Raw genomic sequence first — 13,437 nt, forward strand, 5'->3', positions numbered from 1 at the left:
CAATTATTATTATTTTTATACTATGCTTACTGGAGAGTTTGTGGACCTCTTATCCCGGGGGTCTGTCTCTGGCCAGAAGATACAGAGATGAACAACACATGATTCCCCAACTTTTAAAAAACGAGGTGCACAAATGTGACTGTCTCATCATCTATTGTCTTAAAATAGTAAGCTCTTGCATGCACATTTTTTTGGGGTGACGTTTTAGAGAAGTGGAAAAACAGAGTGGGAGCCGCGAGGTTGGTGGAGGAGGGTGTCAGAGTCGGAGAAATGTAAATATCAAGTGAACGCCAGAGTGAAATATGAGTCAGATGCCATGATACAACAGAGGCAGCATAGCAGTCTTTTGTCAGTTGCCCAAAACGTCTCTTCAATATTTTTGCTGAGGGAATGATGAATATACCTTGTGGGATCAGTGGTGGAATCCACTCTGAATTATTCCTCACATGCACAGCTTTTTCCTATTGGTATCAGGAACCCTCTTTGTACGTCAGGTATCTTGTACATACTGAAAGTCCAACCTGTGACATTCACTCTCCTCATCCTTTTGTTTCCTCCACAGTCTGGACTTGTTCCTCTCGCACTCACTGATGTGTTCATGTACAGGATGTTGAAGCGCCACCTCTTTCTCAGGGTGGTGTTTTTGTCTGAGGGTGTTGTCTGCTGTAGAACTGTAATATTTTCAGGTCGTGGGAGCGAAGCTCTTTGATGAAGTGTGAGTGAGCGTTTGCACGTTGCACTTCTTTCGTAGTATCGGTGGAAAACAATGATTCCCCTCGCAGGGCGGAATCAGAAACACATGCTTATCACAGTGTGCGATCCGCTGCAATAAAAGCCTCCGCGGCGCTTGAGCGCATGTAAATTGCATTAAGTCATCAAACGCAGAACGGTATTATTTGGTGCGGGCAAACGCGCCTGGGACCCGCCGCAGATCAAGGAGCGCAGTAATTAGGATTGAGTTATGCGGACCTCTTGTTTTCCCTCCAGACTGTTGGATTCCCCTCCGTCTGACTCAGATCAGGTGAGTTCCTCAGCTGCTTGACATTTGAAGGTTCGACTTTAAAGTCCACGAAAATTTGTTGGACGACCGAGGTTTTGATCGGAACCAGATTGGCGCGAGGGAACCATGAGACAAAACAGTTACGACGGCTACGTCTGCGAACGACTTGAAGGATATTATTTACACGCATATCGACTATAAATCCTATAAATGTTGATAAAGTTTTGTCTTAATTTCCAAAAACACTTCATACGACACACATACACCAAGACACATGTTCCTCCATAACTTGGATGTAGCCTGTAGAATTTTGGACTCTTGGACAAGGGAGGGGTCAGTGGTCTTTAAAATACTTCTCAGCCAATGAAAATCTCAACTAGATATGCTCCTGTCAGGACGAACACTGATACTGGCTGGTAATTTGTGATCATAATGCAGTTGTGATTGACTATAATAGGTCCATGATGGGTACAGATGAACCATAAATATAGGTTCTGGCAGGCTTTGAGCTAGGAGAGCGTCTGCAAAACATGTAAAAATGGACGCCAGATTCTCGTAGCTTGTCCGCCAGATGCCACCATATACCAGCGTAATCTGGCGGCCAAGCTATGTCAAGAGTCAGGCATCCATTTTTACATGTTTTGCAGACGCCCAGACGCCCTCCAATACATGCTGCTAGCTAGCTACAAGCCTGGAGCATGTATCGGGGCTCCAAGTGAGAGAGAGCCCTCAGCGGAGGCTGCTGCCTTCCTCCACCGAGAAAGGGCTGGACCTCTGCCTCCATCTTCCCACTGTCACGGTTGTACAGGCAGGTGTTGCTCAAGGCTTAACCTGCCGTCTGACTGATGCTGGAAAACTTTAAATCGCGTATTGAAGTCATGTTGAAGCCTTTTAACTGCTTCCCCCACAAGGTGTTTTTGTGGCACTGGGTTGCAGGGTGCAAACGTCACACAGTTTGTTTTGGTGCGCCAGTGCAGTGTGCTGTGGGAGGGGCTCAATACAGCACATGGGGCTTCTATGGATTGTAGGTTCTTTCGTGTTATTGGCATGTTCCGATCACAGACTTTTTTCATTGGAAGCAGGTGATCATGGTCGGTGGCCGAATTGCAACTGATGCGCAGTGTTTCGTTTTTTTCCCGTGAGGCCTCTGAGGTGGTTGTGGCTGCTTTGAGTCGACCTCAGGGGCCTGATGTGAGCTTGCCTGCAGAAATCCAAAGGACTTTCTTTGGGAGGATGAATGTGGCTGTCAGCTGATGACGTCTATGACGCCATCCTCAAGAGATCGTTGTGAATGGGATCTACAGTCGTCCACAGTCATCATGAGGCAACTGGGATGTCCCAACTAACAGACTGTAAACTGGTCTCTGATGCCAATGAAGTTTGCTTCATAAATAGTGAAATAATGTGGCTCTTCGTTTGTTGTCGTGTTTGTTTCAGGTTCCAGCCTTTGTTCCACCTTCGACTGACATTGTTTCTTTCCCCGCCCTCAGGGATGTTGGTGGTGATCGTGCTGCTTCTCATCGCCATCGTGGTGGTCGGCGCGTGGCCCGTGTAGCCAACAAGGACGGCGCTGAAGACTGCATTGTCTCAGTGCAATGGACGAAATGTCTTTTGTACACTCACTCATGCGCCCTCCCATATAGTCACTGCTGGATTACAGCTATAAATCTTGGGTCCCGGATCAAACTCTCATCTCAGCCACCTCAGGCGATTCAATGTCCTGATTGGTTGCAGGGTTTTAGTGTTCTCAATATTAAAGCAAACTTTTTGATGTGTAAATTGCTGAATGCTTTTTGTCCGTGTGGATATTTCTGGTGAGTTTGAATAAATGATGATCGGGTTCTTCTCCATTGGACAAATCACTCTGAACCATTGTTCTGTTGCGTGTACCTAGATCCAGTCAACATAAACAGATGTAACACTTTCAAACTTTGTTTATACCTCTCCTCTCCCAACATCCGCTGAATCACCTGCTTCATAGTTCCACTGGAGAAATGACTGGTTGTCAATGGTTCCCGGAGTGTGTCGATGTGCTCATACAGTCTGTGTTCGCCATCTTGGGAGGACACAGTTGGAGTCGCTGAACATCACTTTTCCACTGATGTCATCAAACTATTAAAAAAAAAATACAAACGTGTGCATGCTTTTTCTTTTTTTGTCTTTTAGTGGATCAAGTGAGGAGATTATGTAACATATGACCGTCTAATGGAGTTAGAAATGAGTCAGCAAAATAAGATTTACTTGCGTGAATGTTCCGCCAAAAAACATTATAAATCACTTTACGATTTATGGGGGATTATGGCGCCCCAATAACCACAGCACAGTATTGACTGGTCTTCGAAAGTCACTGTGAACGTTCAAATTTAATTGGACGATTCTATGCTTCCGTTCACCTGAGGACTCAGTTACTATGTGAGAGAAAAGCGTTGTTGTCACGGCTGTGGGGACTGTGCCAAAGTGGTGTGTGGCACAGTCAGCAGTCTCTACTGTCGCTGTGCCGGAGACGTCGGACCTTCCACACAGGTTGCCAGTTCATTTGTCTTTGTTTCTTAAAAAAAAAAAAAAAAAAAATCCATTTCGTGGGGGTCTAGCATTGTTTCAAATGCCCCATGAATAAAGAGATGTTAATGTGACACATTGATTGACATGCTTCTGGACTGAGTGGGTGTGACAACAGTACTATAACACAGCAGGATGTTACTGTGTATATTGTCAAACTTTCCTGTTTAAAACACACAAAAAAACAAGTGGAACGTATTTAAATGTTATAAGTTTATTCCAACTGAAATCTGTATTAAGTTCTACCATGTTGGTTTGTTCAGTAGTTATTACTTCTTTTATTAAATGGCAACAATCTAAACAACCACAAACATGTACAAATAAAAAAAAAAAACATTGAGAAAGACAATAAAATCCACAATGTCTCGTGTCATTAAATATATTCATATGAAATAACTGTAATATATTAGTACACCTCGTAAAACAACATCGCAAAAAGTCAAATGTTTGAGTGACAGCTAAACATTTACAATTCATAGCATGAACACAAAGGAAGGTTTTGTCAGGTGTGTGTGTTGTGGAGTGGAAGACTGATGTTCTCCATCAAATGAGGCGCTCCACGGGCTCATGATCAACCAGGTTCGAAGCATCGTGCGACCACACAAAGAAGCAAACTGCATCAAATAATTGGGAAATGTGTGAAATGTTTGAATCATGGCGGCCTCCAGTCATTGCCATTTCCCACATTTGTCCCGCAGCGTGACGAATGAGGGTGGCAGGTGAACAGCAGTGTCCTCCGGTTGAAATACCATAATTGTCTTTCCAAAAAGTTCACGCTCCGTTATTATTTTCCTCCTTTTGTAAAACTTAATTTTAATATTGTTTTCTTTTTTTGTTTCACAACTATGAACTAGTTTTTTTCTACGTAAAAATGTATAGATTCGTTCTCATATCTTTAAAAAAATATCGCCTCCTGAATTTAACTTTCTTTATTCCTCTCTAGCTTCACTTCATAGAATGACTGCGCTTTAAACTCCAGTACATAAAACCCTTGATCCCCATGATACCTAAAGAAGCCCAACTCATGTCTCCTTTTCATTGTTGTTTCATTTTTCACTCGTGGGACAGTATCCGACTGCGATCTCAGATAAAACATTGAGGGTTTGGGTCACTACTCTCTGTTTTCACGCAATAAATATCACAAAGTTTCTTCTTCCGCTGGTGATTTACTAAGATTCAGGCGCCAAATGTCGCAGAATCTAAACAGAAGATGTCATGTTTGGAAAGAGACAACAGGATTACAGGATTGGGACACTACAAAATGCTGTTTATCCGCCCGTAATGGAACATATCACAGTGGCACGAACACAGACGGTTCATGTGAAGGTTTTGTGTCAACACAAGGAAGTGTCTTCACTCATTGATGCAATGGTGATAAACACATTGTTTTCGTGTATATTTGAAAATATTTGAAAGAACAATATCATATTTTGATTTGATGCCTCAACATTGTGCTTCATGAAGCAGTGTCGGAGCTCAGAAGGTGGCGCTAAAGGGTGTAAGGTTGTTTGAAGTGAAATATTTTAGAGCAGAGAGCGCCATCTAGGGGGCTCTAGATGCAGACGCTGTTTCACGAAGCCTCACCAGCCCATCACTACTGCTATCTGGGCCACACATGTTGAACTGTCACACACCTTCTGGAATGGCATGGTATATTTTTGGCGGGAGCAGAAGCGTGTTATGGAGCAGCACCAGTCAGATTTAAATGACATCGACTGTTGTTATCTGAATGGAAAATTCCACCTTTTTTAGTCCATAAACAGGAACCACAACGTAGATACAGATCAGTGATGATGATGGGATGAGAAAATGGGATATATAAAATTGACATTGCTTTTAGATATGCATATATAAAGCTGTGTCATTTGAAACGATTGTAGACTGGATATGGAAAACACTAGATTTGGGTGTGGCTGCTGCTTTGTGTCCGAAACTAAATGAAAATCACCAAACAAATGCTTTCAAGCTGGTTAGTGTAGGTCAGAAAAAATCCATGTTATAAAAGAAGGGCTCTTTTTCATCTGAAATCTGATATAAATAAACAATACTTTTGAATTATTTCCGTTATTACCTGTTCAATGTTGTCAGGCCTTTGTGTCTTTTATCTCACCTGTATTTCAATAAAGGAGCAGTAACTGGTGTAAATACATCGACGAATCTAAGGAGACTTACTAGAGAGTTTAGTTCAAACCTCAGTTAATAAGATAAACAACCCTTGGTTAGCGATATTCTGAAGTCAGAGCTTGTTTGTTGTATTGCAGATGTAGCCGCGCAGCAACGTGAGAACCCACGAGCGACAACACACAACAAAGTTTTCTTGTTTTTATGGCACGATTCAGAAGCATAGAGGTGAGGAGGCGGGCTCCCGGCTGGTACCACAGACAGGAGAACCACGCAGAGGTGAAGTGGTGTCTCTCAGTGTCCACCAATAATAAAATAGGACGCTTTCATAACAAGATATGAGGAGGACTTTATATACTGGTAACTGGTGCAAATTCGGCAAATCCACAAGAGACGGATATCAGAGACCGTAAACCAAATCTGTAGAGTGAGCTCCGACCAAAGTTCACTGGAAACACAAAGGATTCTCTTCATGCTACTACACAAATAAGCAGCGACATGGACAGTTTCAGTCTAAATGTTTTTGTCTCTTTCATTTATATTCTTATTTGACCCGCTCAGCCTTTCTCTGGATTCTCCCCCGACGTCCTCCCGCGTCCGTCTACGGCTTCTTGCACTTGCCTTTCTTTTCCCGCTGCTGGAACTTCCTGAGCCGCCGCGCCCACGTGTCCCTCCACTGGATGACCAGGCTGCCTTTGTCGGCCACCACGCCGCTCTGACCCGGGGAGTCCTCGTCGTTCCCCAGCAGCAGGTACCTCTTCCCGGGCTTGATCTTGGGGCACTTGCAGGCCACGTCTTTGGCTCGCACCCACAAGAACTGGTCTCCCCGCCGGATTCGACTCTCGCCTTGTTTGTAGACCGAGATGATGTTGACGGTGAACTTCCACCACTCGCCGGACTTGTCCGCCTTCAGGATGTGGACCTGTACAGCTGTGGGGGCCACAGAAGTTCTTGAGGGTTTGTCTGTCGCTAGAAACTAAAGTAAGCTGTTTGTCAAGCTATGTACGAGGGCTACCTTTTAAAAAATCACACATTGTATTGCCAAAAACTCACCGTGATGGTTAAAAGGATCCCAGAACCACAGCTAGAATACTGACTCTGGCAGTTGACCACCGACATATTGAGTGCTGAAAACTTCCAAGAGCCACTTCTGTGGTCAAAATGTGTGGGTATACTTTTTGACAAAGTCGACTGTGGTCTGTTTCTCAAAACACATTCTCAATATTCAAATCTTCTGTTGCCTTCAGCTCATGTCCCCCATGAATATACAAGTAACGTCCGACTTACATCCTGCTCATCCACTCGTACTTACGACCACAGCCAGCAGATGCTTTTTTTAAAATTCAATGTCTGGCACCGCAGCACACAGCAGCCCGCCGTTGTGTACGAATAAGTCGGATGTTACTTGTCCAGCGCTCCAGAAAACAGCGATGTTTAATGAATAGTTTTCCATCAGCTTTTCAGTCACTGATACAGTTTGGATGTAACTGATAGAAGTGTCCTTTACATTCAACAATCTCTTGCCACTGAAGTGAGTTCCTCCCAGAAGGGTTCTGCTGACAGTAGAACCCCCATGGCGCCCCCTCCTGTGCCCCTTTATTCCCTTCAGTGTATCAACTTCAGAATCCTGTTGCATCTTGTGACCATGCAGTGCGACAGCCAAAACCCTGCTGAGCTTTTCTCCCTCATAAAACAAGTTCTGCAGATTAAAATGGGCTTGAAACCAAATGTTCCCTGCGCTCAGTCGCTCAGTCAGTGACTAGCTGGACACACAACAATCCACAACTTAATGGACGCTAGTAACTTGAAACGAGGTGGCACGAAATGAGGCTAAATAATACAATGTTAGGAAAAATATGCAGGTCCAAAAATGGTTTTGGTCAAGGGTACAATTCTATGTGATTGATAATAGTAAATTTATACATAAAACATGTCAAAGTTTCTCTAGAAGGAAAGAAAAGAAGACTGACCCAGGCGTGTGGCCTCCAAGCAGTGCTATAATAAATGTCCCATTCTGCACCGCAACAACTTTGACTCTTGGTTTAACCGATTTCAGTTTCAGAAAACTCAGTTAGGCTCTGACTCAGCGCTGACTGCGGTTTAAGCTCTGATTGTGAGAGGCTGTTTGCCTTCTGCTGATGTCTCACTTCTTCGCTCCTCAGCAAGTTGAGCACAATGCTCGCAGAGCGCCGCGTGTAAATGACAATTCAAGCCTGAGCGGACTCAGACAGTCAAGCCAAAGCTGCTCTCACCGACCCAGCAGCAAGCTAGCTACCTCTTGTTGAAGAGGAGGCGCCTTGGAGCCCACTGGCTAACACCCACAAATCCCCGCGCGGCTAAAGCCGCAGGCCTGTCCGTCAAGCCGCCGAGGTTTGCCGCGGGATGCTTGGTCAAGCGGTTCAGCTGCCTGACTTCAATCATTGTCGCAGGGAAGGAAAAAAAGGCGAGAGGTCATATGACTTATCCGCACCTTGAATGGCGTCGAGGGTGGACGGATTGCCACAGGAATGTGGGGGAACCGTCAGGTGGTGGGGGAAGTGGGTCTCCCTTAATGAGGATCTAGAAGAGGGCAGGAACTGTCCGTCACGCTGCTTTATCCACCGACATCTGTCGCTGTTTGATCATTAGTCTCCCAAAGTGAGGAATTAATAAAACTAACTGCCTTTTCATGGGCTAGTTCTGATCTCACCGGGTCAATGCCTACACATGTACGGATATATATGGAAGACTTATGACTGCCAAAAGTACCTAATGATGAAGGGGTTCAAAACAGAGATGTAGACAGGGAAAAAAGGAAATATGAGTTGAAATATGTCTAAGACATAACCGCCAGCAACTGCAAAGGTGGCAGACCTAAAAAAACAACGTAAAAAAAAAGACTGTATCGAAGTTAAATACCAGGGAAGCCCTTCCTTTTTCAACCCAACCCAAAAAACAAGTGCATGAATGTCAACATACAGACTACAAATGAAGTTGAGTGCAGGAATAAACAAGAAAGCTAAACACAAATTCATGGGCTATCACAAAAATTTGACAAACATTTAAATAAAAGAAATAAATTACATAAAATTAAGAGTAAAAACGTAGGCGAAATTTGATTCAACATTCACCATGGAGTTTGTTCTGGCGACTGTGAATGAATTATTGATAGCAGAGCTGCATATCTACACTGGGATCAAAAGTGACATTTATTTATCTTGACGCTGAGAAAAACAAGTCGCAAAACAGGATGAAGAAGCCACCGCAGATTAAAAAAGGTACATGTACGTTTTTCTTACTGAGGCTCCATGAAGAGCCACCTTGTCTCTTGGATCGACTTACCATAGTCTTTCTTGCAGTACTTCTTCATGTTGATCTTCAGCTTCCCTTTAGAGGCTTTACAGTACGACTCGCAGTCTGCAGGAGGAAGGAGAGGAAACGTGATTCATGACTCGTGTTTGTGGGTGGGCTTTTATGTTTCAGGCTGGGTCTCCCAGTCAAGTCCATACTTGGGAGGCCATTTTGACCAGGTTGTAGTCTTTAACAGTTTTAATGAATAAAGAGAGAGTTTAACTTGAAGACAGGCGTTAAAACCAACTCCAAATTGTTTCAACCACTGGTGGGAGTGTAACCCAGCAGACCAGCGTCCTCTTACTTGGACACCTCGCTCTACAAAGCTCACCCTGCTTGTCACCTCAGCCCCCCGACCTCCAGGAAAAACTTTACCCGGGGATCACTTCAAGGTCCCAGTGAGGAGCATGTCAAACTCCTGCATTCACAGCAGTTTGGGCCGAGCAGAAAGAGCGCTGGGGGGCTGGCAGCTTTTCCAGAGGGTAGCGGAGGTGGGGGGATTTTAAAGGGGGTCAATGCCACACAAAGGGAGGTCAGGAAGGGAAAATTAGCCATCCATGAAGCTTTAGGCTGAGGATCCTTGTTTTTTGGGCATGTGGGGGTGTGCGCCCTGCAACTCTGGTCACACTTAGGCCTGCTGTGGGCAGAGGGGTCTCTCCATCTACTACGACAGCTGATTCATTTAGTTTTGCGTGTGGAGCAAAAGACAATACCGTGGGTGTCTTTGCCTATTTTATTCTCCTGGATATGTGAATGAATCAGCAATGATCCGCAGACATGTCCAGTGAGCACTTGACTTTAGAATTTTCAACCAGTCATGAGGAGAAGGAGGTGTCCTCTTTGCAAGGGAGAGAAATTCCAAATATATTCTGTAAAGTATTCAATAAAATAAGACGACCAAATGAAGGGGGAAATACAGTCAATACAGATAGAAGTGTGCATATGCTTCGACACGTTAAATGTAAGCAAAATGAGCTGATATTAATTCAAACATCTTCAATATAAATTGACAAATGTGTGAAAATGAATGTGACTCTAAGAAAAAATCATTATTCAAACATAAAAGACCGGTAGATTGTGAATGACTGCGCTCAAAAGTCACAACGTTGTGACAAGAATTGAAAATCTGAAATGTACAGAAAAAAAAAAAAAAATAATAATAATAATAATAATAATACAAAATAAAGAGGTAGTCATATAGTACAGTTTTCAAATGCATTTTTGATGATCAATAAATCTGGGAGGCTGTGAGTGTCAATATTGGCAAATAAATTATTTCATTTTTTTAACTGAATAAATAAGCCTCAATAGCTATGTTTTTTAAAGTGAGACGTACCAAAAAAATAAATGACAAATATAATAACTTGTAATAGTAATGGTAGAAATTTAAAAAAACATGAATTGTCTTTCCTTTACTTTAGCCACGGCTGCTGTTGAGTTGAATTTGTGAAAAAACCATGGTTCACATTGGCAGTGCACTCAATGGATAAGTTGTGTCTTCTTGCTGCGCCTGGCTCATGCCAGTCTGTGGTGAACATAACCATTTGAATTACATGAGAATTTGATTTTAAAGGAGCCATGAAATCATCACTAAATTCCTTTAATCTTACTTAACCAGAATAAGACAAGGTTCTTGTAGTAAAACCTTTTTTTTTTTCATTTAGCAATTCCAATTATGACATAGTTCTGAAATAAATGCGGAAAAATAAAGACATGAAAGTGGAAATATTTATTTCCGTTCTGACATTCCAACATTTATTTCTATTTATCTCAGAATTATGACACGCCCATCATTCGGCATCATCCATCTCAACACAATGAATGAACTACACTAGTTCTTAAATCATCTACCAGCCTCCCTCTGCTTGCCAAGTCCTTGATTTTGTGCTGATCTAGCGTTTAATCTTGGAAGTCCCACTGTAATGAAGACAGTATGCGAAGAGGAGGGAGCGCTGGGTGGGCAGCTGGTGACATGCTCGAAGAAGAGTGATGGGGAGGGGAGAAAAGAAGCCTTAATATGAACAATCTACATTGTTGTGCAGCAGATCTGTGCTCTGAGCTCTGTACTCTCTTTTATTCTCCTGTTGAATGCGGTTGCCGGGGCGACAGCGGCTCAAGAAAAAATGCAGCCCAAGAAAAAGAAAAGGAGGCGGGAAAATGGATAGTGGCGGAGAGGAAAGAGGTTGAGGGTTGATTAAACGAAGACGGGAGGGGCGTTTGAAGAAGCGGTGTTTAACCAAAAATAAGCCAAAATCCTCTCATGCTAGCTGTGTGTGGATTGAAGAAGATATTGGATCAACACTCGACAACAGCGCAGTCCGCGATCAGGACCTGATTACCATGTAAATAACAGGAGGGGGTGGACAGGCAGTGGAAAGGACGCTTTGTTTTCTCATAACCCCCCTTGATGCCGTCCTGATACTTGTCTTTGATAGCCTTTCGTTCCCCATTAGTGTACCCCATGAGACGCAGCTCCGGGCCCCGCTGAGAGAACCCCAAGATCCCCATTTAGGGCCCGGCAGTCCCCTACTGGGAGGACAAATGTTCTCTTTGTGCTGCATTACAAGTCGAGGAAGTGGGAGCCGTCCTGCAGCGCTCAGCTAAAATGTGCAGTAGATGTAGTTACTACCGCGCTTTGTTTACCCCCTTTCAGATCACTGAGAGGTGCGTAACTGAGAGGTGGACCTCTGCCCTGGTATCAAAGTGCTGCTGGGCCACTATTAAAGCTAATCGTTCTCATTTGGGACCCGTCTTGGATACGCCACTGTATCGTTCTGAGCCCACAGGCCAGTTTACCAATGCCAAATACCACAGATAAAAGCAGCCAAAATGAGTTTCCCGTTCAGTTGTTGGCGTTCTGAACTGTTGCGTCTTGTGTCGTGAAATGAGCTACGTGCGGTCGAGCTGGTGAATGTAATAATAACGGGATTCCATTTCTATTCTGGTTGAGGAACATCTTGGTATCCATCTTGATTTCTGAGCTTTGACATATAAGATCATATCGGCCCGCTGTGGGCAGGCCGATATGAGTGGCGTCTTCTCCCTAACCCAGAACCAGCTGCCATCAGATCTCATGAACCGACTTGCAAGTTTGAGTCCAATCTTTTTCTGTCCACTTCAATTTCCGACAAAGCAGTGGGATCAAACTGAATCACGCTCGGTGCCAAAATTATAAACACATATTATTTTGTGGAAATATTTAAATATAGTATAAAAATAAATTCATTCTTCCACGCTGATAGTATTTTTAAGGCTTCTTTGTGTATGTGAGATCGGTTTCTCTTCTACATTCCCGAAGTTTCCAGAGTAATTGTTGACATCTCGGAAGCCAGATTGTATGTGATCTATCCAAGTCTCTGAAGCACTTGTGGGCCAGGAAACAGGACTTCATGGGCTGGATTTGGCCCCCTGGTCTTGAGTTGGACTCTTGTGCGGTAAGGGATCTCAGTGGCCTGGAGCCCATCCCAGCTACTTGGTGTGAGAGGAGGTACGTCATGGACACGATCTGGCGTACTGGCTACGTCTCACACACACGCTCACACCTACGTGGTGTATTTCTTGCCTAATATGCTCGAGGCCTGTGGATATAGATGCAAAGATGGATATGAGTGGTGGAGAGGTGTGAATGGCAGCCCAGGAGGGGGGCTTTCTCCCTCCGGCCGACTAAGAGAGAAACAAATTGTGACAAATAAAGCGTGTAATTAGATTATGGCGACCAGTGTTGAGCTCCTCTTCTGCTGCTTACACCAGAGCTAAGTTGGGAAAGTGCTACACACACACATGCACGCGCTCACACGCACATGCATTGTGTTGAGCAGGGTAAAAAATGGGTTTTGGCAAACTTCAGCCCAAGAAGCTCTTTAGAATTCTTGACCCGATCCGAGCGTACTTTCTGGTGGCGTGCGATGGGTCTGAATGACCTCAGTCCTTCGGCGGTACTGTAACTGATGAGTTTCAGATGAGTCAGCGGCTTATTATCATTTCACCCAAAAAAGACTTTTGAGTTACGAAAAATAACCCGTCCGAAGTTGGATGTCATTAAAAAGTGTTTGGAGCAGTAAAGTAAGTAAACAGAGCATGTTTTGATAATGAGAATGGGATCCGGGATAACAGGATTGTGTTGACGTGACAGGGCGTGTGTTTGAAGACTCATGTCTAAAAAATCCAAGGAGGGTTCTTCCTCGGATGCTGATCACTTCCAGCTTGAGGAGGAAAGGTCGGAATATTTAAGATGGAGCCGTAAGAGCCTCATCATCGGCGCTGCGGCTAATCACCCACGCTCTCGCTCACATCCTGTGGATCCTGACGGGCCATCACAGGTCATCGGCGCCTAATCTCCACCACATTTTGTTGCCTCGCAGACGTCTCTGTCACGACCCGTGGGAGTGGCGACTCACACCATCCATGACCTAGCAGCACAATGTGTG

At 44.1% G+C, this 13,437-nt stretch overlaps 2 protein-coding genes across 5 annotated transcripts in view; one reads left to right on the plus strand and one right to left on the minus strand.

Moving 5' to 3' along the window:
• LOC128754314 (syntaxin-8-like) overlaps positions 1–3,326 on the plus strand; it is a 30,584-nt gene extending 27,258 nt beyond the window's left edge. The window contains exon 8 of the mRNA XM_053856841.1: positions 2,491–3,326. Within this exon, the coding sequence (XP_053712816.1) occupies positions 2,491–2,555 (65 nt within the window). The 3' untranslated portion in view covers positions 2,556–3,326. The remainder of the gene's footprint in view (positions 1–2,490) is intronic.
• A 462-nt stretch (positions 3,327–3,788) lies between these two features.
• Positions 3,789–13,437, minus strand: part of LOC128754694 (netrin-1) — a 43,611-nt gene continuing 33,962 nt past the window's right edge. For all 4 annotated transcript variants that reach the window (XM_053857496.1, XM_053857497.1, XM_053857494.1 and 1 more), the window contains 2 exons: positions 9,002–9,076; positions 3,789–6,610 (listed from right to left, as the gene is read on the minus strand). In XM_053857496.1, coding sequence (XP_053713471.1) covers positions 6,282–6,610; positions 9,002–9,076 — 404 coding nt within the window. In that variant the 3' untranslated portion in view covers positions 3,789–6,281. The remainder of the gene's footprint in view (positions 6,611–9,001; positions 9,077–13,437) is intronic.

This window comes from Synchiropus splendidus, chromosome 2 (assembly GCF_027744825.2).
Source record: "Synchiropus splendidus isolate RoL2022-P1 chromosome 2, RoL_Sspl_1.0, whole genome shotgun sequence".
NCBI classification, from domain to species: Eukaryota; Metazoa; Chordata; class Actinopteri; order Syngnathiformes; family Callionymidae; genus Synchiropus; species Synchiropus splendidus.